General features: G+C 40.3%; 1 protein-coding gene across 3 annotated transcripts in view; it reads left to right on the forward strand.

The window, feature by feature from the left end:
* Window positions 1-14,582: 14,582 nt before the first annotated feature.
* Window positions 14,583-24,684, forward strand: part of ABCB4 (ATP binding cassette subfamily B member 4) — a 71,500-nt gene continuing 61,398 nt past the window's right edge. For 2 of the 3 annotated variants that reach the window (XM_040472759.1, XM_040472758.1), the window contains exons 1-4: window positions 14,583-14,712; window positions 14,904-14,989; window positions 18,200-18,254; window positions 21,396-21,546. In XM_040472759.1, the coding sequence (XP_040328693.1) occupies window positions 14,910-14,989; window positions 18,200-18,254; window positions 21,396-21,546 (286 nt within the window). In that variant the 5' untranslated portion in view covers window positions 14,583-14,712; window positions 14,904-14,909. The remainder of the gene's footprint in view (window positions 14,713-14,903; window positions 14,990-18,199; window positions 18,255-21,395; window positions 21,547-24,684) is intronic. The other variant, XM_040472757.1, reaches the window with a different exon arrangement.

Below are 24,684 nucleotides of genomic sequence, written 5' to 3' on the forward strand. Positions count from 1 at the left end.
GAAAGAAAGAAAGAAAGAAAGAAAGAAAGAAAGAAAGAAAGAAAGAAAGAAAGAAAGAAAGAAAGAAAAGAAAGAGAGAAAGAAAGAAAGGAAGGAAGGAAGGAATAAAGAAGAAGGAAGAAAGGAAGGAAGGAAGAAAACTATAGGTCAATATTCCTAATGTAGATACAAAATCTCTCAATAAGATACTGGCACACTGAATTCAAAAGCACATTTTAAGGATCCAATACCATTATCAAGGAGGAATTATAGGAATTATCCCAGGGATTCAAGAATGGTTCAACATATGCAAATGAGTAATTGTGGCACACCACTTTAATAGAATGAAGGATAAAAATCATATATGATCTTCTTAATACATACAGCAAAAGCATTTGACAAAAATACAACATACTTTCATGATAAAAATTCTGAACAAATTGAGTATAGAGGAATATATACCTCAACATAATAAAGGCCATGTATGACAAGCCCACTGCTAACATTATACACAGTGATGAAAGATTGAAAGTTTTTCGTCTAAGATTAGGAACAAAGTAAAAGTTAACTCTTAGCACTCCTATTCAATATCATACTGGAAGTCCTAGCCAGGGCAACCAGGCAAGAAAAAGAAATAAAATCAGAAAGGAAGAAGTAAAATTGTCTTTGTAAATAATAGGATCATAAACATAAAAAAATACTAAAGACCCCACTGAAAAATTTGTCTTTCTCTGTCTGACTTATTCCACTTCGCAATATATCCTCCAGTTCATCCATGTTGTCACAAATGGCAAGATTACCTTCTGTTTTATGGATGAATAATATTCCATTGTAGATATTTATATACACATTTTCTTTATCCATTTGTCCATCAGTGGACATGTGGGTTTCTATATCTTGAGCAGTGTGAATAATTCTGGATTCAGCACAGGAGTGCTGATTTCATTTTCTTCGGATACGTACCCAGAAGTGCGATTGCTCAGTTATATGGTAGCTCTATTTTTAATTTTTAAAAGAACCTCCATACTGTTTTCTCTAATGTTAAACCATCAAATTTGTGGTCATTTGTTACAACAGCCTCAGGAAACTCAAATCAGGGAATCTAAACAGGATACTTTTATTTAAAAACAAACAACAAGGGTAATGAGATTCTGTGTTGGGCTGGTGGGAACAGAGAACAGGTGGCTATGAGAAACATCCATGAGAAAGGTAAGGGGGTAATAAAAATTAGCTAGAAAAATTCTGTGACATTGATGGAGATGAAGAACTCTTTTGGAAAGAAGATGGCTTGTTCTTCTGGCTTAGAAGTGACATCATAGTAGAAGGTGTTTGGATGTGTGGCCCTCAGGGTACTAACTAAACACAGGTGGGTCCCATTCTGTACTGTTTGCTTGAGTTCTACTCTTTTATCTTCCTAGTTCCATCCTAGGATTATCCAGCTGTATCCAATTCTAAACAATGATGGTCTAAACCATGATGGTCTAAACAATGATGGTTCATCAGAATCAAATTCTGAATTCAGGCCAAAATGTATTTCAGTCTGTTTCCTGCCCCACAAAGTAACTATTTGGCCTCAATTATAAGAAATCTTTTTGATTCATTTTTCTTCCTCACATCTCTGTTTCAGATGCCTGCTCCCAGTTTATGAACCCTTGAGAGAAGGACTGTGTCTTTGCATCACTTGTGTTTGGCAAAGTCCTTGTATATAGTAGAAGTTGAATGAGGGTTTGCTTTTCTGCCAAGTTTTTGATCCAATGTGTACCTTCCTCTGGGTCAGTTTTGTTTTATCCCATATTAACATCTGAAAAGTCCTCTGTTAATATAATATATATTAAGAGAGTTTCTATCTAAGGCCATATAATTTTATATAAAAAGTAGTGAGGGGAGCCCATCATTACCATAAAACATAAAACCTATAATCCAGCCTTACCCAATCTACAGAATAAAAAAGAAAGCCTCCTGGAAATTGTATCCATAATTTCATAAAAGAAAAAAAAATTAAAGAATTGGAGTGAACTTGTAACAGTATTGTATCAGTGTCAATGCCCTGGGTTTCATTTTGTCCTTCAGTAACTACATGTCACCATTTGAGGAAGCTGGATAAAGGATCTACAGCCCTCTACAGTTTTTTTTCAACTGCTTGGAAGTCTGTCATTATTTCACAACAAAAAGTTAAGGAAAAAGAAACAGGAGAATCAGACTTAAGGATTTGTTGCTCTTGATAATGATTTGGGCTGAAATCTGAAAAGTGAGGAGTTACCCAGGAAGTGGTGGGAGTGGGGAGACAGGCCATAGGGAATGAGGGAGAGATTTCAGGTGGAGGAAGTGGCCTGTTCAAAGAGAGTTTGCAGTACAGAAAGGACTTTGAAGTTGGAGCTGGCTAAACAAGGCAGAGAGAGGCGTGAGGCATCCTGGTGGGGTAAGCATAATTGCCTGCTTTCCTCTAGGAGCCTTCCCTGACAAAATGAGTTAAGCCCATTGATAGCCAACAAGTAATAACTGTTCCAGAGCCTATGAAGGATGTTCACGTATTTTAACAACCTTGATCTTCCAAAGGATCCCACTCAGCTGCAATATGTTGGTGGGCACCTGGTTTACCCATGTACTCCAAGTCCTCTTTCATCACCTGGCACGTTGAAAATCCTCAACAAAAGTATTTGTGAAATGAAAAAAAAGTTGTTGCTCTTAAAAATGATTAAACTAGATTTTCAGGGTGCAGTTTCTGCAACTGTAGTCCTTTGTCCCACTTGGAACTTCTAACACCAAGGTTAAAGACCTCTGCCCTTGGAGTCTGGAGAAATCAGAATAGCAAAGAGAAAAGCAGGAATGCTTCCAGATATGTGCAAAAGGCAAAGGTACATGATGAAATATTTTCACCTGGACTCTTTCAAAAGAGCCAGTTTTGGTCATAAGGAAAAGTGACCTTGGAGTTGGAAACTCAGTGTTTTCGCTTTCTCCACTGGGCAGCTCCACTGAAATGTTTTCCCTCCTAGCGATTGTCACTTAGTGTGGGGAGAAACACCTAGTTTCTCCAGTCAGAAAACGCTGGGCTTCTCTTTTGGCTGCCAGTTTGTTAACATGTATGATTCTTTGAGCAAGTTACTTATTTTCCCTAAGCCTTTATTTCCTCATTGGCAAATAAGGGATTTCAATAGCTACCTTCTTGGATTACTTGAGCACTAAATATTAAAAGTATTTAGGACAATACTCAATACATAGAATATAAGCAAATAATAATGTTGTTTGCCATTGCTTCATATTTTTCTCACTCTCCAGGGCTACCGATTCTCTTACATAAGACAAGGAAATTTTGTTTTGTATTTATTCTTTTAACAAGTATCTTGAGTGCCTTCTGGACTAGATACTAGCAGCACAATAATAAGACAAAGAGCCCACAGTTTAGGAGACTAGAAATTAGGTTAGTAATATGTCTTGGTGCCGTGATTCAAGACTTCTTGGGGAATCAAGAAGAGAGCAATCACTTCTCCTGCGAGTGATTTGAGGATTAAACAGCTTCCTGGAGAACTGAGTACCTACCTGTCAGGTGGATGGTAGGGCAAGGATGTGGATGCGGAGAACTGTGTAGAACAGCCCAGAAGGCTGAAATGTGAAGTGACTCAGGATGGTCAGTTTCCTGTGTTGTGCGTTGGGAGGAGTGGGTGGTGGCCAACACAGGGATGAGTCTGGGAAGTGAGGTAGGAACCAGACCTGAAAGGCCTGGTGTGACAGAACAGACTGATTTGTGGTCTCACTGTGGTTTATTTGAAATAGAGTATTGAGACATGCCTTAATTTAGAGGGCCCACATTCCTACAATTGTGCAGTGAGATTTCATAAAATAAACCACATCTTACCTTTTTTATTTTCATTAGAAAGATGAAAATATATACCTTACAACTTCCACAAGTAAAGGAAGAAAAGAACGCACTTTACAAACATATCTTGCATCTCTCAGTCACATAGGTAGCCTCCAAGAGAGCTTCTGTGGCCATAGCATTTCATTTTTTCAAGCATCAGGGAAACACAGCATCCTGGCGTCTTAGGCAGGAAATCACACTATTCTATCAGGAGGCAGGGCAGAGGAGGGGTTTTTTTTTTTTCCTTTTTAGTCAAAAGTTAGAGAAAACTAATTATCAAGGTCATAACTCCAATATTTCATTCCTAAAATCAAACCAGTATTGAAGTCGAGCCTTCCTTATTCAATCAGAATTTGAGTGTCACAATTTTTTTCCTTTCCAAAAGAGTTCATTGTCCTTCTTCAATTCTCTTATGCAAAACATGTCTATCAGTGTGGGCAATGACCCCACGACTCCAACCCTTTAGAGTTTAAATAGATGACTCACCTAGGATTTATCCATGGATTTCCTCCATTGCTTTGGGAAAGTGCCAGTTCCAGCCAAGCTAGGGCAGAGACTGTTTTAATTATTTGAAAAACTGTAATGACTGTAATAATCTACCTCCCTAGACTTAAAAAAGAAAAAGGTATAAAATTCTTTGGGATCAGACAGCCCATGTCTGGAACATGTGCATACAGATAAAACCTGGAGAGAAATATGCCAAAATGGAAGTTGTTGGGTTACAGTGAAAAAACACTTTTGATGATTTTCTCTGTGAGAACAAATATTTAAAAGGGTCTTTAAGAATGTTGGAGGCTTAATACAAAATACTGGATCTTTCACAATACCTAAGATTCATGAAAGTCTTTGCATATACTTTAATTCTGAAAGCAAAATTTTTGAATAGCTAAATTTTCTATTATGGGTTATTATTGGCTATTAATAGATGAAATTAAATTTCAAAATTTGTATTTATACCAGAAAGGTTACTTTGGCTAACAATTTTATCTATTAGCATTGCCTATCAAGGCTAAGGTCACAAGTTAGCTAAGCAAATTCTCTGCACCAAAACTCCCATATATGTTGTTCATCTTTTATGTTTATATTTTACTCTGTATTTTAATCATTTACTTCTTTTTCACTCTTTTTTTTGCATACCTGAGGGCTGAGTCTCTGTCTTATTGTCCTATCTTTATTACTAGTTCCTTGAATATCCTAATTTGGATATACCATTCCTCTCCTGCTGAGACCTTGACTGATAAAAGACAGTTTTTATTATTGCAAAAAGAATCTACCATTCTTGACCAGTATAATGATTGCTTTCTAAAAATCTTTTCAATAGCTTCTGTAAGTCTAAATTCCTTTAGGAATTTAGCCTAACTTTTAGGCTCTTGGTGTGTAAAACTTCTTATGTACCCAGCCACATCCTTTTCTGTCTTTCACCTCAGCCAAATTAAGATCACACCTTCTTCCTTCCAGGGCTCCACTCTTCACCCCCATCTGTTCTTGCGTTACTTCTCTGCTCTTTGAACTTTGAGAATACTTTTCTTAGAAGTAGCTTCATGTGCAAGGCTAAAGTGAGTATGAATATTACATTTTCAATGGGTATTGTGGGATGGGGGTGGAGAGGTAACACAGGTAAACAAAGCTAAATCACTTTTTTACGGCAGCACTTTTTGGTCTTTGATGTGCATTGTGACCCTCTGAGAGAGCAGAGGGTAAGCAGCATTTCTCAAACTTATTTGACCATGGGACTCTTGTTATCTAAGGGAACCTTGTTACCTACTAAGAACCTGCCGTCATTCCTCAGTTCACAGTTTGGAAAACTTTGCTGTAGGAGGATGCTTCTAACTCTATCCTCCTCTTCCTCCATAAATATGTATTGAATGAATGAACAAATATTGACACAATAGGTCAGAGCTCTAAGAGAAAGGAAGTGGAAGCAAGGGCTCTACACCCCCCTTTCTTTTAATCCTATGGTGTCTGTTGTATCAGGATCTTCTAAGATGGTGTGAGCTGGGAGGTGGCCAGCACTTCCTATAAAATCCAGTTTGAGGTACTGATTGATGGTACCTGGCTATGGATTCAGAGGTCTTCTTCAAGCTTTTATGCCTAGATTAATTGTAGTTTCTCCTCTGGGCTTTCTGCCTTAACCCTGAACTTGGTAGGGGTGGAAAAAGGAGTAAACAAGAAGGCAGAGAGTAGTATTTATCAGGTGCTTGCAATATGCCAGGTACTATATTTGGGTTATCTCCTTTCCCGGAGAAGCTCACAGTCTAGGAAGCTCACAGGAAGGAAAAGACATAAAAATAAGTATAATTAATGCAGTGTAATGTAACATACCACAAAACATAAGTGTGTATGAATGAAGAGCTTGCACCCTGTTTTCTTTAACATTGTCTCATTATTCTGCTATGTCAGCATCTATAATTATTGACATTTGACTCCCTATTTTATTGTGGAGTAAGCTTGAGACCAGACTGAAATAATGTCCACTTGTGTTCATGTCTTATGTAGAAAAATATACAGATTTTTAGAAGTAGACATATGGACTGGATGTTGCTAAGAGGGTAGAGCGGGAAATGAGCAGATAAGTTAGAGAAGTCTTTTAATCTAATATTTCACACCCCTTCTTCTATTGATCAACAAATACAAATATTGGCTAATTTGGTTAATTTAGGGTCTTCTTCCTTTGCTTCTGCATTTTATTAGAGAAAATAGACTTAAAAATTAGGCAGCAAGTTCTAGAAAGATGGAGTAGATGTATTTTTTCCTATTCATCCTGCTGAGTGTAGCTAGAAGCACTGAACATCAGATGTAAAGCAAACATAAGACTCTGAAAAAGGCAAACCAGTTAAGGACATTTGAATCCAAAGAATGACACAGTGGTGAGTTACCCATTTTTCATTTTGTTTTGATTTGACTTGCTTTATTCTTGCCCTATATGTCCCAGGCTTGGAACTGAAGATGTGAAAAGCCAGAACTTCCAGTGTGCACAGACAAAGGGGAGCCCCAATGACAGCCTGCTCTCTCTAGCCGAAGGACCAGGAAAGGGACAGCCTAGCATGACAGAAAATGTTTAGACAGTTGCTACTCTACTCTGGCCAAACAACATAGAAAAAAACTATGTTTTTCCAGACCCACATCTGAAAAGGCTAAAAGGGCCTTTCAACCTCCACCCTGGCTTGGCTGTAACAAGGTACCCCAACCTCATTGCCTGTCCCCAGCCACTGTGGTGTCAGGCAAGACTAAGTAGGGAGCCAATTTTTCATCCTCACCTGATAGAAATGAAGCACTCTCTCTTCCCTTTCTCTCTGGGGTGGTGTCATTTCAAAGGGGCCCAGTAGAGGCTGAGGACTTTCACCACCACAGAGTGGTAATAAGTCCACCTGGCCATCCCCCGCTCCGGCCCCCATCTTCCACGGTGCCAGGGGAGATCATATGGAGAACTCTGACAATGCACTTCTATAGCAGTGGAGGCCTAGCAGGAAGCCAGTAATGAGTGCTCAGTAGTAACAAGGACCCCCTACCACATCAGGTGTGAATAGAGACCAAGTGGAGAACTTGGGTTTTCTCCCACTTACAGCAACGAGACAGTAATGATACCCCTTTTTCTTTTGGAGAAATGTCTAAAAATCAAGGAAAACAAAGGCTTAAGATCTAGAATCTCATAACATAATATCTCAAATGTCCAAGTGCCAGTTGAATTACACTCAACAGACCAGGAACTGGGAACATGTCAAACTGAATGTGGGAAATCTCTGTACCTTCTACTTAATTCTACTGCTTAAAAAAAAAAAAAATGAAACAAAAAGATAAAACTAAATATAAAGAAAAAATATTCAAACATCAATGGAAAAAGGACACATCATTATAGGGAAAAATTATTTAAATGATACTGGACCTCTCCTCAGAAACTATGGGGGCCAGAAGGAACTGACAACCTTTTTCAAATGCTGAAAGAAAAGCACCCTCAACCAGGAATCTCATATCCAGTGAAATTATCCTTTAGGAATAAAGGGAAAATGAAGACATTCTTAATTAGAGGAAAACTAAGGGAATTTGTCACTAGACCACCTACCTTAAAAGAAGGGCTAAAAAGTTCTCTAAACAGAAAAGAATGATAAAAGATGGAACCTTGGAATATCAGGAAGGAAGAATGTGATAAGCAAAAATATTGCTAATACAATGACCTCTCTCCTATAGTGTTTTCTAAATATTTTTGATGATTGAAGCCAAAAATTATAAAAAAATTAACCCCACACCCTGGTGTGGTTTCAAATGTATGTATATAGAGGAAATGTATAAGAAAATCTGTTTATAAAGAGGAGAGGGTAAATGGCTGTAATGGAGATGAGACTTCTATATTTACTCAAGCAGGTAAAATGGCAGCAACAGTAATATTCAGAACCACACAAAATGGAAGTTCAAAAAATGTTCAGGGAACCCACAATCTCTTACAGAACACAGAAATGAAGGAAATGCTTCCCAATTCATTTTATGAAGCTAGAATTTCCTTGATACTAAAACCAAAGACAGACAGATAGAGGAAGGAAGGAAGGAAGGAAGGGAGGGAGGAAAAGAAAACTACAGACTAATATTCTTTATGAATTTAGACACAAAAGTACAATATATTACTACTGGGGAAGGTACAGGGGATTTCTCTGTGGTTTTCTTACCACTGCATGTGAATCTGTAAGTATCTCAAAATAAAAGTTTTTTTAGGGGAGCCTGGGTGGCTCAGTCGGTTAAGCGTCTGACTTCGGCTCAGGTCATGATCTGACACTCCGTGAGTTCGAGCCCTGCATCGGGCTCTGTGCTGACAGCTCAGAGCCTAGAGCCTGCTTCACATTCTGTGTCTCCCTCTCTCTCTGCCCCTTCCCTGCTCATGCTCTGTCTCTCTCTGTCTCAAAAATAAATAAACATTAAAAAAATTTTTTTTTAATAAATAAAATAAAAAGTTTAGTTAAAAAAAAAAACAGAGCAAAGGAGTGGGTGAAGACAATCTTAGATTCCATCTGATGTTAGTAGAATTCCAAAATTGATTTATAGGTGATTACAAACCCAAGTTAATTTTGCTCCAATAGATTTCTGAACATTTTACAACTCCCTTTAAGTGGTTGAAGTATGCCACAATTTTAGGGCTAGGAAATAGTGCTGTGAGTAAGTGAAAATTAATGTCAAATGCAAACTTGATGTTACTGTTCTTTTTTGTTATATTATTTATAGATACTTCAGTACTAGCAGATGTCTTAATCTGTGGCAAAGTGCAATCTTTTGAAAAGATACGGTTTTGGAATAACCTTAGGAGTAAGTCAACATAAATGACCTAAAGCATAGTGACCCTAACTAATGGTTATTCATTTCATCCCTAACCTTGGCACCCTGCAGCCATTCCTGTCTACCTAATCATTCCCATAATCACACAGAGCACAAGAATTACATTAGGCAATGTGACCTTGGAACTCTCCAATGTGCCATTACTCTGTGCTGACAGAAATGATATGACACTGTGATTCATAGTAAACCCTTACCAACTGCTTCTCAAAGGTTTGTCATGGTAGCTTTGTAAGTCTGCCCTGGTTGAAGAGGGTGTAAGGAAGTGTTCTTTGGGAAAGAGATAGCTGAATCAGTACCACCCTCATCTTCATTATCATATGAATTCCAATGTGCTGGGCCAGATTGGTTAGATGAATTTTATAATGAACAAAAGAAGACTGAAATCAAAGGCAAATTATTTTGGGGGCACCTGGGTGGCTCAGTTGGTTGAGCGTCCAACTTCGGCTCAGGTCATGATCTCACAGCTCATGAGATCAAGCCCTGCGTCGGGCTCTGTGCTGACAGCTCAGAGCCTGGAGCCTGCTTCTGCTTCTGTGTCTCCCTCTCTCTCTGCCCCTAACCCACTCACATTCTGTCTCTGTCTGTCTCAAAAATAAATAAATATTAAAAAAAAAAATTTTTAAAAAGCGAATTATTTTTTTAGGAGAAAGCTAGGTCAAAAGTGAGAGGGATTTTTGTTTTGGTTTTCAAGCAATGAAAAGGGTTTTTTTTGTTTGTTTGTTTTTTGTTTTTAATTCTGGAGAAAAGTATAATGTGGAGCATAGTTTAAAAGAAGTTAAAGAAGAAATCAATCTATAAATCCTGAGAAGAAGATGGAAAAGTTAGATAGAGTTGAAAAGTACTTGTGGCAGAGAGTTTGGAAACAGAGTGATGTTGAGAGTGACCATGTGCAAACACAGTAGTCGAAGATAGTATCTAGCTATTTTCAGAGCTGCAAGGTCAGGACTGTTAGCCACAAATACAGTGTGTGTGTGGGAGAAGCCACAAAGGATATTATTGTCAAGCTAGAGGTCAACTGGAGAAGGAACCAAGTCCATTGGATTCTCTTCAGGAAAAACTGTTGCAAATGAATTTATATTTAAAATAAAACATTATAGGGGCGCCTGGGTGGCGCAGTCAGTTAAGCGTCCGACTTCAGCCAGGTCACGATCTCGGGGTCCATGAGTTCGAGCCCCGCGTCGGGCTCTGGGCTGATGGCTTAGAGCCTGGAGCCTGTTTCCGATTCTGTGTCTCCCTCTCTCTCTGCCCCTCCCCCATTCATGCTCTGTCTCTCTCTGTCCCAAAAATAAATAAACGTTGAAAAAAATTAAAAAATAAAATAAAATAAAACATTATAATTTATTATTATATCATATAAATATTCCATACAGTCATATTAAATATATATTTTAAAATAATTTGGTACATGGCATTTGTTCTTCCCTTTGGCCCTTATAAGGAACTCTTTTTTGTAATCTTTTATGCTATAGCTTTAAAATATTGATCTATTCAATACACATTTAATGAGCCTTCTATTGCTGTGGAGACTATAAATATAGATAGGCATGGCCTCTGCCTGGCAGTTGTCTTCCCCAGGGATACTGAATGGGCAGCTGGAGTCACATGGCCAGGGATGGAGTCCTAATACCATCGTGTCCTAGCCACGTGGAAAGTCATCTACTCTTTGGCAAACCATTTCTACACCTTTAAATTGAGAATAGCTTCTGATATGCTTACCTTAAATGTGCTTCTTATTTTGAGAATCGAATGGGATAATCTTAAGTGTGTGATGAGCTCTGTTCTTTATAAAGCATGATATATTTTTGTATGATTTTTGTACTTGTTTATACTCAGTCCATTGTGGGGCAGGAACCATGCCCTATGTTCTTTATATCCTCACACCCTAGCACGGGGTCTGGCACATAGTAAGTGTGGGCAGCAAATGCTGGATATCTCAGTGAATAATATCTTTACTCGCATGGGTCTTACTACCGAGGTGACAATAAACCACAAGGATAATAAATCTATACATGATATGGCATACTAGAAGTGATACATGCTATGGGAATAAAAATCTGAGTAATGAGAACTCAGAGTCCTGAGGATATGAGATGCAGTTCTTAAAGGGGAGACCAGGCTTGATTCCACTTTATAGAAGGTGAGGGTTTTAGTCATGTGAATATTCGCGGGAAGAAAATTGGGGGCAGAGGGAAAGACCAGTTTCCTAGTTGGTGGAACTCTGCCTCTCTTGTTCAAGGAACATCAAAGAAGCCAGTGTGTTCTGGGTGGAAGAAGGCAAGAAGAGGAACAGAGAGGGAGGTCAGAGAGGACATGGACAGAGTGAGCTATTGCAGGTGCGCCTCTGAGTGCACTGGGGGCCACTGCGGGGTAATGAGAAGATGTACCCTGATGTGGTCTGATTAGCTTCAAAAGAATCACTCTGGCTGCTACTTTGAGAGTGGATACAGGCAGACGAGGGGGAAATGACAGTGGCAGAGAGATTGTTAAGAGCTATTGTAGTAATTCAGGTGAGAGATGATAGTGCCTGCACCCCGGTGGTAGAACTGGAGAAAGAGAAGTGGTCAGATCTGGAAATATTTCGACAGTCTGCGTATGGGATGTGGAAGACAGAGGAGCCTGCATGATGACTCCGCTGGTTTTGCTGAACAACTGGAAGGCTGGAGCTGCCACATGGAAGAAGCCTGTTGGGGGGTGCAGCTTGGAGAGAGGACCAGGAGTCAAGGTTGGGCATATCAGACATCCCAGTAGAAATGTCAAAGATGCATTCGTATATCTTAGTCAGGAATTCAGGAGGGAGTTCTAGGCTAGAAGTAATAATTTGGAAATTGTTGGATACGAGTGGTACTTAAAGCCATGAGACTGGCTGAGATTACAGAAGGAGTGAGAAAAACAGAGGCAAAGTCCAAAGAGGGAGACTTGGAGAACGCTGGTGGTAGTTTAAAAGTTGCAAGAAAAGGAAGACAAAGGAGATTGAGAAAGAGTGATCAACGAAGCATTGGAAAATCCAAGATTTCCTCCAGGAATCCAAGTGAAGAAAGTGTATTATGGAAAAGAGAAAGATAAACTTGTCAATTGCTTAAATTTGTCAAGTAAGTTAGAGAGAACTGACCTTTGGATTTAGCAATATGGAGGTTATGAGTGACCCTTAATAGAACAGTTTTAGTGGTGTGAAAGTCAAACTCCTAATTAGAGTGGGTTTAAGGGAAAAGAGGAGGGCAGGAAATGGAAACAGTGATAGAAACAACTCTCTTAAGAAGTCTAGCTGCAAAGAGAAGGAGAGAAATGTGATGGTAGTTGGAAGAAGAAGTTGAGTCAAGAGAAGTTGTTTTTTTGTTTTTTTTTTTTAAGATGGCAAAAATAACAGCCTCATGTGTGCCAAGAGGAATGATCCAGCTAGGATGGGGAAGTTGATGATGCTGGGAGGAAAAGCGTTCTTAGGAGGATGAGATACATAGTATAAAAATACAAACATAATAGGGGCATGGATAGTTCATTTAGAGAAACGGGTGGAAGGGCAGAGTGTTGGGTACATTCTGGTGAGTGAGCAAATGTCATGTCAATGGCAGTTCCCTTCTGAACACTTTGATTCTATCTGTGAAGTAAGAAACAGAGTAAGTTAGCAGAAGGTAAAGATCAGGAAAGAATGATAGACTTTTGAGGAAAGAAAAGGCATGAAAATTAGATAGTGGAAGAGAGAATGAAAAACTTTGTCCTTATGAATCTTTTTTTAATTTTTTTTTAATGTTGGGGAGCCTGGGTGGCGCAGTCGGTTAAGCGTCCGACTTCGGCCAGGTCACGATCTCGCGGTCCGTGAGTTTGAGCCCCGCGTCAGGCTCTGGGCTGATGGCTCAGAGCCTGGAGCCTGTTTTCGATTCTGTGTCTCCCTCTCTCTCTGCCCCTCCCCCGTTCATGCTCTGTCTCTCTCTGTCCCAAAAATAAATTTAAAACGTTGAAAAAAAAATAAATTTTTTTTAATGTTTATTTATTTTTGAGAGAGAGACAGAGACAGAGTATGAGTGGGAGAGAGACAGAGGGAGAGGGAGACACAAAATCCGAAGTAGGCTCCAGGTTCTGAGCTGTCAGCACAGGGCCTGACGCGGGGCTAGAACCCACGAATTGCGAGATCATGACCTGAACTGAAATTGGATGCTTAACCGACTGAGCCGCCCAGGTGCCTCAACTTCTGGTTGATCAAAAAAAGAGACTCTTCATGGAGAAAAAGCATTCTGAGGGGAAAAATACGTAAGTAAATTCACTTCTATCACCTAATTCGAGAATATGCCATAGAATCAGTCAAGTTGTGGAAGGACTAATAGTAGACTTTAGTACTAATAAGGCACAGCATAAGGAAGAGACGGTGGAGAATCTTGCTACCTGATCAGGAAGAAGGCAGGCCATAAATGTTGGCCATATACTATGTTTTAGGCATCATACTAGGTTTTCACCTTCTTAATTCACTTGTTCCTCACAGTAACCTGGAAAAGGAGTTGTTTTTATCCTTGTTTTCCCTATGAGGAAACTGAGGCCCAGAGAAGTGAGCAAAGTGTCCATGGTCACACAGCTTACAAGATGTGAAGCTCTGGGATTGAATCGCACTGGCTTCGAAGCCTTAATGATGTACTGCTCCCTGTTTTAGACACTTTCTTTTCAAAAGAGTGTGGAGAAATTAATCAGAAGGGACAGTTCCCATACAGGGGACTCAAGTAGGTGCTAGGTGCAGAGACAATTTAGTATAGGGAGAAAGGTCAGATCAGAGTAGGGAGAGGAGAGGCCACTGGAGACTGGATTCTCATACCCTGATGCAGCCTCAAGCAAGACTCAACCTCTGTAGCATCAATTTATTCTTGTTTAAAAAAAATGCAGGTTTTTATCAGGTGGTCTCTGACAGCCCTTCCAGCCCTAAGGTTCTTTGTCTCTAAGTAGTAGAGGGCACCAACAGCTTTCCTCTTCTCTAGGGAGCGTCCCCTGGGCTCTGTGCCCCCAGCACCAGACCTGAGGACGCCTAAGTGGGAGGCGGGTCTGGAGCTTTCCCCGGCCCCTCGGCTGCCCTATGATTGTTGAGGGTCCGGAAACACCCCCCCCCCGCGGGGGTGTAAACAGAAAACTGAGCACCGAGAGAGTATGACAGTCACTTTGGGGGGGCTTAGGTGCCCTGCCAGGCGAGCCTTTCCGAGCACCGAGCAACAGGAGCCCCAGGCTGGTCGCCGGCTTATCGACAGCAGAAGGCGCGGTGGGGCTGGGGCTCGCCCGGGTGGGCGGGGGCCGCGCCGGGCGCCCCTCCCCCCGTCCCCCCCCCCCCGCCTCCCGGCGACGTGGGAGGCACTCAGCGCCCCTCGCCCGCGCCTGGCCTGCTGAGGGAGCCGGGATGGAGGGGGGGGGGTGCGGCAGCGTTCTGCTCCCGCGGGTAGGGGGCCTGGCCCCGGCGGCGGCGGGAGGCGTCGCTGGGGCGCGGCCCGCGTAGGGGGCGGAGGCGAAGGTCCTGCGAGCAAAGTCCAGGCTCCGCGGCCGCAGCGCCCCACGCGCCCCGCGGCTCGGACAGAAAGAGCTCGAGGTTGGAGGTGAGTCAGGCCCCCGCGCTCAGGCCTGCGGCGGGAAACGCCGGCGGCCGTGCGCGTGAGACCCGGACAGCGGGGTCTCCGCCGGGCGCCCCTTGGCCCCGCGACCCTGCGCCCGGCTCATACCCCTCGGTTGCGAGCGGTGAGGAGCTGGGCCGGTGCCCCTGGACCTGAGGCTGTTGGTTTCTCCCCAGGTTGGCATGGATGTTGAGGCGGGAAGGAACGGAAGCGTCCGGTGCCCCGGGAGAGAGGAGGACGACTTTGAACTGAGCAGTAGCAGGTACCTCGCCAGCGCGCCAATCGGCAGGGCCCAATTCGGCCTTGGAAAGGGGAGAAAGTCTGTTGATGCCTTTGTTTTGGAGGCTTCTCTGGAGGGTGTCTTCTAAGATTCCGACTTTCCTGAAGGAGTGGCACAGAAGCTCCTTTTGAACAGGCTTAGAAGAAGAGAAGGCTAGCTTCAAAAGTGCCTCTTCCCCACTTGGTGCGGTGTGATTCGATGAATATCTGTGTTGTGTAACACTCCTTGCATCATAGAACTCAAAACTTTTATAAGTAACTTTCCTAAACATCTTCTGATTTTTCATGCTTATAGAGCATGAGATATCTGCTGTTGATGGCTGTGCTTTTTGAACAAGAGTAGTGAAGCAAACAAAAAACAAAAACAATAGCAATAACCACAACAAAAACCCTCCTCTCCCTGTTAATTCCTCTTCCTCCTTGGGTTATCTCCTCCCTCTGCCCCCAGCACCTCCTTGTTCGTATTTCTGCCTTTGGGGCAGTGAGGTGAGGAAGGGGTCCTTGAGCAGACTCATTCTTGGGTAAACTGAGCTTCCAGATCAGTGTTTGTTCAGATGCAAAGGAGATACCTCAGCGCTTCATTTGCTTGCTCCTCTTTCTCCGTGACTGGCTGTTTGGTACTCTGGGGCCATTGTTAAGAGCATTTCACAGGCCTTAGTAGGGGTAGAAGCGACCAGTCAGTCAATGGTGTGTTGTCTTTGTTTCCTCTTTCAGTGTGGGAATAGTGAATCATTTTCGCCTTTAGCCTCAAATAGTTTCTGAGGCTGTTATGGGAGTTCATGCCAGGCCACCCAAAACTAATTGACCTGTGTCATCAAGTAATCACCCAGAGGGACAAATTTATCAGGTTCTGTAGTGAGTCCTCAAGCTGCAAGGGGCCTGATTATCCAAATGAAAATACCCTATCTGATGTTTAAACTAAAGAATTATTTTAGTCTGTTAACATCTTCATACAGTGATATTGCTCCACTCCTTCTAAGTACTGTGGTATTCATTCATAGAAAATTTAGTTTGCCAATTAGAATTAGGAACCAGATAGATGGTATTATTTCTATAGGAAAAAAAAATGTGGTTTTCGTAAGCTGGCAATTTAGGCTGGGATTGACTGTGAATCCATAAATAGATGGCATTTTTATGAAGGCTATATTTATGTATTGCACCCGTTGAACATTTGATGAGTGTACAAAGGAGCTATCACTGCAAAAGACGCAGTAATCCCCCAGAACCCACAGGAGGTCTCAGAAGTGAAGTTCGCAGCCTTGTATTGCAAACATGAGAAAACAGTTCAGAAGATAAATAGAGAAAGTTAATATTAGTTAAGACTGTAAGATTGTGAAAGTAAATGTTGAGACTAATTTTTATTTAAAAAAGCAGACCAGGGGCGCCTGGGTGGCTCAGTCGGTTGAGCGTCCAACTTTGGCTCAGGTCACGATCTCATGGTCTGTGAGCTCGAGCCCCGCATCAGGCTCTGTGCTGACAGCTCAGAGCCTGGAGCCTGCTTCGGATTCTGTCTCCCTCTCTCTCTACCCCTACCCCATTCATGCTCTGTCTCTCTCTCTCTCTCTCTCTCTCTGTCAAAAATAAATAAAACATTAAAAAACAATTAAAAATAAAAAAAATAAAAAAGCAGACCAAAGCTTATTCGTTCAAAGGAAGTCAAGCACACATTAGTTATTTAGGGCAAGTGGCAAGTTAGTCATATGATAGTTCCAGTCATGCTGCTATATTGCCTATGGCACCTTCTTCAGGACATTAGTGTCAGATGTCTGTCTTTTGATTTTAATATATGTTCCAAATAATTTGGGATCAAGTCTTCTGAGCAAAACTTTATCACCTACCTAAACTAAACAGTTAACAAATTAAGCTAAATAAGTGCATTTAGGGGCGCCTGGGTGGCTCAGTCGGTTGGGTGTCTGACTTCAGCTCAGGTCATGATCTCACGGTCTGTGAGTTTGAGAACCGTGTTGGACTCTGGGCTGATGGCTCAGAGCCTGGAGCCTGCTTTCGATTCTGTGTCTCCCTCTCTCTCTGCCCCTCCCCCGTTCATGCTCTGTCTCTCTCTGTCTCAAAAATAAATAAACTTTAAAAAAAAATTTAAATAAGTGCATTTAGGTAAAAAAAAAAAAAATCTCTACCCCCATGGAGTTTACATTATTATATGGACGACAGACATAATAATACTTGTGCAAACTAAATAAGCTACAGCAAATGTTAGAAGATAATAAATGCTATGGAAAATATTAATCAAGGCTAAAGAAATCAGGAGTGCACAGAAAAAGTCAGTTGCAATTTTTAGTAGGGTGGTTAAGATAGGTGTTATTGGGAAGGCAGTATTTGAGGAAAGACTTGAAAGACACGAGAAGAGAGAGCTATATGGATGTGTGAGGGGACAGCATTCCCGGCAGAGGGAACTGACAATATAAAGACCTACTACAGGACCATGTTTGGTATGTTCACAGAACAACGACAGCAAAGAGGCCAGGGTGGCTTGAAGCAAAGCAAACAGGAGTAGGGAAAATATGGTCAGAGAGGTAACAAGGAAACAGATCATATAGGAACCAAAATCTCATGTAAGAATTTTGGCTTTTACTCTGAGATAAATGGAAACCATTATAGGCTTTTGAGCAAAAGAGTAACATATGACTTGAGTTTGTAAATGATTAGTGTGGATTCTGTGTTGAGGGTAGTCTGAAGTTGGTATAATTGAAAGTAGAGAGACTAAGCAGGAGTTTTCCTGGGCTACTGGGATAGTAATAAAAGTGGTGAGTAGTGGTTGAATTCTAGATTTATTTTGAAAGTAGAGCCAACAGGATGTCCCGACATCACTCCTTACAGTCTTTCGGAAGAGTAGACTTTACTATTTTTAGATCAGTACATATTTTAAGCAACAGAAGAATTTAATTATTTGGCAGATATTAACCTCTGTGTTTTCTTTCTGTGTGTGGCCTCTGCAAGGCAGGTGGCCATTTCTCATTAATCCAGATATCCTTGTGGTACCTTGGACAGTTACCTTTGCACTTGATTGCCTTGCAGTGTTTGTTAAACTGGATAATGATGACAATGTGTGGATATCACTGTTTTATATTTGAAAATATTAGAATATTTGAATGTGATAATGACTCAAGTTTATAGTCAATTGACTGTAAAACATTTGGTAACAGATTTAAATTCAAACAATTATATTTTTTTCCAGCAACCCAGACACGAAAAAAAAGCAGAGCGTGAACTTGATTGGACCATTAACCTTGGTAAGCTGTGAAATATTAAGTATGAATAATTCTTGTCTTCATTCAGATTTGGTGTCTTGAATCAGTAGTTATGGAGCCAGTAGTTTAAGATTGTCTTAGGTTGGCTTCTTACAATCAACAGATCACATTCTCAACATAGATGATAAAAGAAGTAGGGATAGGCTGGCTATGAAACAGAGCAGAGCCACGACTTGTGTTCATAGCACCTCACAAACTCACCAATTTCTAGAAAACGCATCTATGTATCTGTTTCACACACACTTACACACCCACCACCGCCACCACACGCACCCACCAAATTTTGGTTAAATAAGATTGCATATATGGGGCGCCTGGGTGGCTCAGTTGGTTAAGCGTCCGACTTCGGCTCAGGTCATGATCTCACGGTCCGTGGGTTCGAGCCCCACGTCGGGCTCTGTGCTGACAGCTCAGAGCCTGGAGCCTGTTTCAGATTCTGTGTCTCCCTCTTTCTCTGACCCTCCCCTGTTCATGCTCTGTCTCGGTCTCAAAAATAAATAAATGTTAAAAAAAATTTTTTTTTAAAAAGATTGCATATGAAGAAAGTGATTGTTAACTACAGAAATTTAGAAATAATTAAGAAATCTCTGTTTACATTTGGCTTCCCAGAAAATTGATTAAATGTGGAGTAATTATTAGAGATTCTGATTATGTTTAACACAATTCTCAGTGCTTTTCTGCTGGTACAAGGCAAGCCAGTATATTTTTGGAAGAAGTCTAATCAGTTTTTCATTTGTAATATGTCTCAAGAGGTGGCCCAAGGAAGTGTTTGCCTGCCTTGAGTAAATATGATGGGTTTCAAACTATGACAGCCATTATTCCATAGCAAAGAAGTTGGTATTAAGTGGCATGTCAGCTGAAATCTCCAATTTAGTAAGTAAATGAATGAAAAGACACCAAAACGTCTTCAGTCCCAAATGTTGTTGCACATTTCTCATGTCACCGCAAAGCCCCATTCTCCTCACCCTGATTCTTGTAATATTTTTGTTTAAAGGTGTCTGTTTTTTTTTTAATTCAGTGCTTTAGAGAATAAGTTGTTTGTAAAAGGAAGTCTAGTTTTAATGCACATGTTTTAAATCTGCCTCCTACAGGAAGTAAAACACCACAAATCTGGAGGTAGAAATTTAGAACATTTAATTTGACCTTAAAAGTTAAAATTTAGACTGAGTTGAAATATAATCTTTTCTGCCTCTGAATACATATTTATCCTGAAAGAGGTTCAGGACAACTGTTAGATGTTGGAAAAAACTGTTTCCAACAAGAATTAGCAATTAATTGTTTTATTGAAAATCACTTAAAACAAATCTAAGTTTACTTAGGATGTTGCTGTGAAATTCTTATAATTTTAAATTTAAGCTTAGAGACAATGAAATTTTATTTAAGTAGTATGAAAAGTATTTAAAATGATCCTCAATTTCATATAAATGTTCACTAAAGAGAACATTACATGACAGCCCAATCCTGTACTTATAACTGGCCAGGAGACCCAAGTGCTCTATCTCCATTCCCTGGGAGTCACTAAAATGAACCTTAGGGACACTAGTCCCCATTGTAGCAATTTTAGGGAAACTTCACCATTTGCTCTTAACTTTACCTGCTCCCTTTGTTCTTTGCCAAGCTCTCCCTGGCACTGAACCTTTGACTCTTTTGGTACTCTTGCTTGCCCTGCGTGTTTGATGATGGAATTTGGCCTCCCCATACTGAACTTCCGGAACTCTGTGAGAACAGTTTGCACACCCCTCCTCCCCACCAAGTGTGTGTGACCTCACATTGCCCTGGCCTGTTGACCCTGTCTGACTCTGCGTCAGCTCTCCAAGACCCCACTCTGCCAAGCCTGACTCATCACTCATTCTCCTGATGACTGTGCCTCATCCCCAAAAGGGGGTGGGGTGATGGAAATGGGTAGAGAGAACAGATGAAGAAGGTGGTTGAAGGGAGATGCAAGGGATGGAGGGGAAGGTAGAGCAATGGAAATATAAGAGAAGAAGGATGTAACCTAGAAGGCAGAGAAAGAAAGAAGAAAACATAGAGAACCATAGAGCAGTCAATCAAAAATGGGAAGAAAAAGTGAGATTGGAGCTAAAAAGACAGTAAGGACAAAGTCTTTGGAGTATTAGGACATTGATTGGCTGGTTAGTTCTTGAGTGTAGTGCATGTCACTGTGACAACTGGTATCACCCTTCTAAGTGATAGTACTAAGTACACTATGCATTGATAGTCTTAAGTCCAGGAGGGTTGGTGTGGTCCAAGTCTTTTATACCTCTTTCTAATAACATGTCCCACACTGCGCACTTCAGGACTTCTACTCATGGGGTTATCTGAGCACTCCATGCAGCTTGCTAGGCACCTTGCTATTCTAGGCCTAAATACCCTCCACTTCATCTGTACTCCCCAGTTCTTCAGCGAATTCTCCCTTATCCTTCCAGATTCTACTGTGAGCATCATCTCTTTAAGCACGACTTCTCCAAATTACACATATAGGCACTCCATAATGTTTGTTTCACTTCACTTCTGAGCTCCCTTTTAAAAGCCAACAAACTTCTTAAAGGAAACTTATCCATAAAACTTAGGGTGTCTGTTTCCTCCTTCTTTGTAATTCTCCCTCTGAAATACTTTGAATGTTGTTTTAAAGGATGTGATGTGTGTGTGCATGTGTGTGTTCTTAATGTTTACTCCTAGCTGTTTTTAACTCACTACCTAAGGAGGTTTGGAAGATCAAACAATATTTCTTCTTTTTTGTTTTTAATGTTTACTCATTTTTGAAAGGGTGGGAGTGGCAGAGAGAGAGGGAGACACAGAATCTGAAGCAGCTCTAGGCTCTGAGCTGTCAGCACAAAATCAGATTGATTAACAAATAAATTAAAACAAACAAATAAAAAAGCAACTAAGCAAAATCACATTGATTTCTTCACAGTATACAAAATAAGTAGAATCTTAAAATTAATCTGTCAATAATTTGGATTGAAATCTTTCGTCTTCCCTACTACATTTATCTGCAACTATTATAAAAGTACTGACCTTAAATAAAAACCCAAAGAACATATAGTTGTGGAGAAAGAGAGATTCTTTTCTATGAGGTAGTATTTTATTCCCCCCTTCCCCCCCTTTTTTTTTATATTTTAGTTTCGATATTCTGACTGGCAGGATAAATTATTGATGTCCCTGGGCACTGTCATGGCCATAGCTCACGGATCAGGTCTCCCCCTCATGATGATAGTATTTGGACAAATGACTGACAAATTTGTTGATACTGCAGGAAATTTCTCCTTTCCAGGTAAGCATTTCTCTATTTTTTTTTTTAAAAACATACATTGTACTCTAACTGGATGAAAGATTGGAAGTTGATTTTGCTGTTCTTCATCTACTTGTTTAATGGTTTGGATTCCGGGGTGACTCTAGATATCACTGATGGAGTTATAAAATTCTCAGAAAATTCCTCAAATACTCATTTAAGTTTCAACAAATGGGTGTATGTTTGACTTTTCTGTTTGACTTTTATTTTTATTTATTTATTTATTTTTTTAAATTTATTTTTGGGACAGAGAGAGACAGAGCATGAACGGGGGAGGGGCAGAGAGAGAGGGAGACACAGAATCGGAAACAGGCTCCCGGCTCCGAGCCATCAGCCCAGAGCCTGACGCGGGGCTCAAACTCACGGACTGCGAGATCGTGACCTGGCTGAAGTCGGACGCTTAACCGACTGCACCACCCAGGCGCCCCTCTGTTTGACTTTTAATACAGAATAGGGAAATATACAGAAAGCTTTGCATCTCAATAAAGCAGGGCAGTCCCTTTACTTGAAGGCTGTGGAACTATAACAGAGTATGTCCCTCCCTTTGGTGATTACTGACAGAATTCAAAATACCTCAGTTAGCAGGGCATTACTTCTTAGCTATACTCGGCTTATAGCTCTGTTTCTGGTTTTATTTTTCTTTTTTCTCCCTCCACCCTTTCTGTTAAAATTATACCATTTTATGTCTCTAATTTTTGGATCAACCAGGTTGATTGAACCTTGATATAACACTTCATTAAAGAGGAATGGTTTCAATATGAGAATGATGTGTTTTGAAACTCAGGCAGAGGAGTATTAATTACTGAAGAGCCTTATGGGACTGAAGGGGTCCCATAAGTTAATGTCATCTGTAAGAGGGACTTGGGCAACAGCTCTGGATTCCGGTTCCAATGGACAGAGTTATTTTCATAGTGGCCAAATTCAACACAGAAAGAAAGATGTCTGTCCTTTCTACCAAGCCTGATGGCTCAGTTCCGGGATCCCAAGAGACCCTGTGGGCGCTAGGCTGGCTAACACTGAGTGAAGCTTTATAGGTACACAGATGGTGGAGTATAAGGGAAAAAAATGATAAAGGAAAGGCAGCTTAACATAGCAAAGATACCTGAGAAAAAGTGGACTCTATCATTTAGATCAGTAAGAGTTTTCAGTGTTTACTGATTCAGGGCTACGTATTTGGTTAGCAGTGTAGAGCTTAAGTGTAATTACCTAAGAGAATATGATTGCTTAATTCATACAATAAGATATGTTTACGTAAATATTAATATCTTTTAGAAATCTGGTAAAAGTGTCTTTTGAATAATTAAAGTTCCTAAAAAAAAAAAGCACACTTTATTTTTGCTCAAATATTGTCGTCTCTGAGAAGAACCTCTTTATCATAAAATAACAATGATAATGGTAATCTTTTATTGTATTTATTATATGCTAGGTCCTATTTCACTTAACCTTTACAAGAACAACCCTTCACAGTAGGTAATATTATCCTCTGTAACATATGAGGAAACTGAGGCTTGGAGAGGATAAATAACTTGTCCAAAATTACATAGCTGGTGGGGGTTAGGACAGATTCAAACCCAGGCCTTTCTGCCATCCAAACAATGCTCAGGACCCAACTATACTCCAATGTAAAAATGTGGGTTTTCTTATAAAAGCAAAAATGGGTTTGGGAAAGTTTTAAATGGATTACTTTGACCAGTGACCGAAACTTTAACACAAACATTGTAAAGGTAAAATTGGAGCAAGATAGGATAGTTTAAAAAGTCTTTAAGGAAATGAGGAGTAAGAATTTTCTATTTGTTGTCCTTTTACTTCTTAGAAGATCTATAGGTCTATTATGTGTTTACATATATGGCAGGATGTAGCCCAGATTTGGGCACATCAATCAAGGCTAGTTTCAACTCAGGGTTAAAAAATTAGATTAATGGATGAATGGATAAACAAAATATTATATATATATATATATATATATACATATATATATGTATATATATATGTAATGGAATATTATTCAGTCATAAAAAGGAAAGCAATCCTGACATGTGTTACACCATGGATAAACCTTGAGGATATTGTGCTAAGTGAAATAAGCCAGTCCCAAGAAAGACAAATACTGAATGACTCCATTTATATGAAGTAGTCAAATTCATATAAAGAGAAAGTAGAATAGTGGCTGCTGGGCGCTGGGGAAAGGGGTAAATAGGGAGTTGCTGTCTGATGAGCATAGAGTTTCAGTTTTGCAAGATGAAACGTTCTGGAGATTGTGCAACAGTGTGAATATACTTAACACTGCTGAGTCATGTGAATGTACTTAACGCTACTAAATTGTACACTTAAAAATGGTTAAGGTGGTAACTTTTGTTATGTATTTTATCTCAATTAAACATTTTTTAAAATGAGCTTAAAATAATGCATCACACTTACCACAGATGAGTTAGTGTTTGGGCCAATTTTAATAGTCCTGTTTTTGGTTTTACTGACACCAGAATAATTCCACAACTTTCTTATTTGGAACAGTTTGTTTGTTTATTACTTGTTTCTAATTATGCAACCAAATTGCTTTGAGCTGGGCATGGCAGATAGTGCCATGTGCTGGGCCCAGTGCCAAATTCAAGGTCTCTCTGGGAAATGACACAAGCAAGTCACTTACAAAGCTGTGATTGGGGGGTTGATAAACTCCCCAGAGTTGCCAACATAGTTTCTGTAGCCACCAAATGAAATGACCCTTGGTCTTCTATAGCCACATTTGTCATCAGGCCTATAGGCTGTCTTGGATGATTTGCAGTAGGAAGCCCCTCACATGTTATTAATTTCCAATGTCCACTCTTCAGTAGTTTGTAAATATAGTATTCGCATACCTCTTTGGAGAAAATGAAATCTGTAAATTTCATACTCAGTCTAAATCCAGAGAGTTCCCTGGTATGTTGGGAGTTGTAGAGTTCAGCAGAAATCATGGAGATTGAGACAAGATCAGGTACTTAGCTGTACTTAGCCTTAGCTGAGCTCGCTTGCTCATCTCATAGAGATGATATTTATTTATTTATTTATTTCTTAAAAAAAATTTTTTTTTCAACGTTTATTTATTTTTGGGACAGAGAGAGACAGAGCATGAATGGGGGAGGGGCA

Source organism: Herpailurus yagouaroundi, unplaced genomic scaffold (genome assembly GCF_014898765.1).
Source record: "Herpailurus yagouaroundi ecotype Mexico unplaced genomic scaffold, PumYag 100, whole genome shotgun sequence".
In the NCBI taxonomy this organism is placed as follows: domain Eukaryota; kingdom Metazoa; phylum Chordata; class Mammalia; order Carnivora; family Felidae; genus Herpailurus; species Herpailurus yagouaroundi.